The following is a 4,174-nucleotide window of genomic DNA, read 5'->3' as shown; positions in this document are numbered from 1 at the left end:
GATCTGCCCCCCCCCCAGCCCCTTCCCTCCCCTTCCACCACACCAGACTTACCAACTGGAGGCACGGCCTGAATGCCGTACTGTGGCTGCGCATAGCACGGGCATTTATCAGCCCCATCGGGCCGATATCCGATACAGCCAGGTTTCTTTATATTGGTACCAATCCGAGATTAGACTGATGCATCACTGCACCTCTACTATTCTGCCCAGCTGCTAAAAGACAACTCGTACTAATATAACTTTTTTAAGCATTTAGACACTCTATTTGAGTGCCCACTACAGCACTGTGATACCTGCCTTTGCAAAATCCCTTTAAGGCTGATACTCACAGATTTACTCTTTGGCAAGTTCCCTTCATGTGCTTGTTTGGAAAGATCCTGACGCCCAATCAAGAGACAGACAGCTTCTGGCCAGTCTGAGGCAGGCTGCTCTCGGCAGCGGTATATTGCATCTCTGATAGGAAGAGCAACCCCAAAGGGGAGAGACTCCAAATCTCTCAAAGTGAAACCTAAAAATTAGAGAGAGACAGCCTTAAGAGTTATAAAAAACGCCCCACAAAATACAAAAAAAAAGTATATTTCTAGCCTAGAGAAGCAGGCTACTCAAACATAAAACCGTGACACACAGTGATGATCCACATGAAAAATGATAAAAGCCTCTCATACCTACATTAGTCATCCAGATAACTAATTTTTCAGCTAGGTTGGAAACAGATGTGCTTTGTGTGACACTGCATCTTAAAAGAATGGGAAAGGAGAGCATAAAGGTTTATCACAAGTCCAGCCACATCGGAGTGCAAATTTATTAATTAATTGTATTTAATGTACCGACGGTCATCCTGTTCTGCTGGCTGTTTTCTTTGCCCTGTAAGAGAAAAATAAAGATAATATTATTTCTGTCTCCTCTGGGTAAAAAGGATAAAAACCAGTGTATACACAAATATACAGAGAAACATTCTGGTAGTTTTTCAAGTCTGAGTACCTGAAGTTATTCTGTACAAATAATGTGATGCTTCATTTGAAACAGCTCTTTCATCGCCAAGTATGTACAGTGCAACACTCTGTGTAGGAAAAAAATGCCAAATTACTAAATAATAAAGTGCTAATTAAATGACAAATAAACAATTTAAGTCAGCTGAAAAAAAGAATAATGTAAATGATATCTTAAATAGACTGACAAGTTTACTGTGAAGGTACGAGCGGTGATTCCTTATTTAAGATTACCTTGACTTTTACTCTGTTTTACATTTACTGGTTGGTTTTAGTATTTAACTTTGGTGAAACAACTCTTAAAATGCTAAGAGAATCCTCCAAAATTAATATTTAACTGAAAAAATCTACCTTTTGCATAGCAAACTTTTAAAAATACCATATTTTTCTTGCATACTATGCACTCCCAAATAAAACATATACTATATTATTTGGAAGGCAGAATATAGGAAGAAAAGACTTTTCCAGAGTCATTACTATGTAACAAAGTAAGGTCTTCCTGGAAAACGCACAGTGCCCAGAAGTGTGGCATCCCAGGAGACAGTCTGGGTGAGGCAGCAGACAGCAGGAACTTCCTGGTGTGGCATCAGGAACTTCCTGCCACCTCACACAGACTGTCTCCTATTACTGGACACGCTATGTTATCAGCAGGGATTCAACAGGGATTCTGGTTTTCTCCGATAAAAAAAATCCAAGATTATCTGATTAAAACACACAAAATCCATGTTTTTCCATGATTAAAATGAAACACCACAGATACATAATAACTGAACACAACGTTTTATTGATATATTTACAATTTTAAAGCAATTTAGAAGCCCATTAGTGCCTCAATCATTATAATAAAATAAATTCTAAATGCCTATAAATTTTAGAATTTGATTTTGGGTTTTTTATTGTAGAAAATCCCCCTGCCCCCTTCCCTCACCAGGACACAGGTCCAGACGTGACTGCTGTTTGCCCCCTCCTCCCAACATTGCTTCGTGGTGTTGAGCAGCCCTGATATGCCAGTGCCCCCCACTGCCAAGCCACAGCCTCTGCCTACCCCCCACTCACTCCCTCCTGGTAGCAGTTAGCCCCCTGCACTAGGACACAGGTCCAACTGCAGCTGTCCCCACTGCTGCTCTATGGCACTGAGCAGCCCTAAAATGCCAGTGCCCTGCTCTGGCTTATGCCGTTGCCCCCAACTCCAAAGCCAGTTTCCCAGCCCTGTCAGGGCCTGTGTGTGTCCCATATTTTGCCATCGCCCAGCCAAGGGAAGCCTGGCAGCAGGCAGGGCAGGCAGAACAGGTGGGGGGGGCGGGGGGGCAGCGATCCCCATTTAGTGGGGGCTAAGAGGTGGCTGAGGCAGACCCCGCCTGGCCGTCGGTGGCCCCTGCTGCATCCCCCTCCAACTTCCCCTCCTTCTCTCCCTCCACTTGCCCTGCCTGTCACCAGGCTTCCCCCCTCACCCCTTCCCTACAAGGCCAGTTGGCAGGCCCTGAAACCCATGAAATCAGGCCCACAGGCTGCACAGGGACCAGGAAATCGCTGCCCCCCTCATTCCCAACTGACAGCTCCCTGCCCCCGCCCCCTTGCCCTGCCCTGCCAGAGGGGGTCCCCAGCCCCCAAGGCTGTAGGAGGCAAAGTGAATCTGAGTCAGCCCTGGCTGGTCTCAGATTCTCAGTCCCACCCACCCTGTCCTCTTCCCTTCCGGACACCGCTTAGGGTTTTGTGCCCTTTTTGCAAGCAGCTTGTTACAGGCTAGAACTCTGCCAGCCTGCAGAGAGCTGTTTGCAAAAAGGGGAAACTCACGGTTTCCTGCTTCAAAAGGAAATCTGCTTTTTTCTTTTTCAAAGGAGAAAAGCCACATTTTTCTCCTTTAAAAGCAAAATCTGTATTTTTCTCCTTTAAAAGGGAAAATCAGCGTTTTTCTGCAGGAAGTGCGTGGGGGGAAACTAGGGCTGCACTGAAAAGATTTTTTGGGCTGATACTGATGGCCAATTGTTGACCAGCCATATCAGCCAATACCGATCCGATTGCCAACATGCAGCCCGGCAGCATGGAGAGCAGCATCCGGCTTGTAAGTCTGTTGCAGGGGAAGGGAGTAGGGCAGGGAAGGGGCGTGGGGAGGGGGCAGACTGAAGTCCGCCCCAGTGAGGGACAGAGTGGGGCTAGGGCAGGGGCAGGCACTGCCCAACTGGGGCGGGGCACAGGACTGAGCTGCATCTAGTTCAGGGGGAGCAGGGGGCAGGGAGGGGGGCCAGCTGGACCAGGGCTGCACACGGGGCAGGCAGCGGTGGCACTGGAAGGGGGCTACCAGGGGAGCTACAGCCACTCCAAAATTTGCCATAGCCCCCCTCTCAGATGCCCCAAAACTGTGACTTAAATACTAGAAGTGTGCAAAGCAGGCTGTATTCAATTTAGATTTGGCCCGATTCAGGGGACAGTGATTTGATTCGTTGACTCGGATCACTGTCCCTGTTTGATTCAGCTGAATCTGAAGATTTGATTCTAATTTGGAGAATCAGTGATTCAGCCACAGACACAGCTTTAAATGCTTTTTCTACATACCTCAAGGTACCAGGTGTGGCTCGTGAATGCTGAGATGGTGGGGCAGATAGAGCATCCCACAGGACCCCCACCCGTGTGCTCAGCAGTGAACCTGGAAGTGGACCAGAAGTACTTCCAATCCACTTCCAGGTCTGCCACTGAGTGCGTGGGGGACCCCCTCCCGCTCAGCTATCAGCCATGGGGGGACCCTGGGTGCCCCCCCAGACCCAGGAGGCACCAGTTGCCGATCTGGGGGGTGGGTCCCCCACGTGCTCCGCAGTGGACACGGAAGTGGACCGGAAGGGCGTCTGGCCCACTTCTGGGTCTACTGCCTGTCACAACCCAAAGGTGTGATTTTTGTTTTGTGCGTGCTTTGGCACCACTGAATTATGTTCCCGCTAAATTGCAGCTTCTTTGCACGGTGGAGTTTTCTGCTGCAGAGGAAAACCCCGGTGTAAAAGAATTCCCGCCAATTTGTAGCTTTCTTTGCAGTGTGCATTTCTTTGTTGCAGCACAGAAATGCTCGTTGCAAAGAGTTCCCGCCATTCGTATTCTAATTTGAGCCCCATTATTGGCTTGCGTGAAATTATTCACACGTGGCGGCTAGTGATTGGCTTGCTAGCCGTATAAAAAGCTTGAGTGGTTTCCGCCCA

General features: G+C 48.2%; 1 protein-coding gene across 2 annotated transcripts in view; it reads right to left on the bottom strand.

Annotated features, from left to right (window-relative positions):
- Positions 1-4,174, bottom strand: part of ANAPC1 (anaphase promoting complex subunit 1) — a 96,570-nt gene that overhangs the window by 53,443 nt on the left and 38,953 nt on the right. For both annotated transcript variants that reach the window (XM_025205706.1, XM_014520540.2), the window contains exons 22-25: positions 982-1,060; positions 828-864; positions 666-736; positions 330-508 (exon numbers count right to left, since the gene is read on the bottom strand). In XM_025205706.1, coding sequence (XP_025061491.1) covers positions 330-508; positions 666-736; positions 828-864; positions 982-1,060 — 366 coding nt within the window. The remainder of the gene's footprint in view (positions 1-329; positions 509-665; positions 737-827; positions 865-981; positions 1,061-4,174) is intronic.

This window comes from Alligator sinensis, unplaced genomic scaffold, assembly GCF_000455745.1.
Source record: "Alligator sinensis unplaced genomic scaffold, ASM45574v1 scaffold794_1, whole genome shotgun sequence".
Classification (NCBI taxonomy): Eukaryota; Metazoa; Chordata; order Crocodylia; family Alligatoridae; genus Alligator; species Alligator sinensis.
The sequence above is the reverse complement of the archived record's forward strand: the minus strand, read 5'-3'. Positions and strand labels throughout refer to the sequence as shown.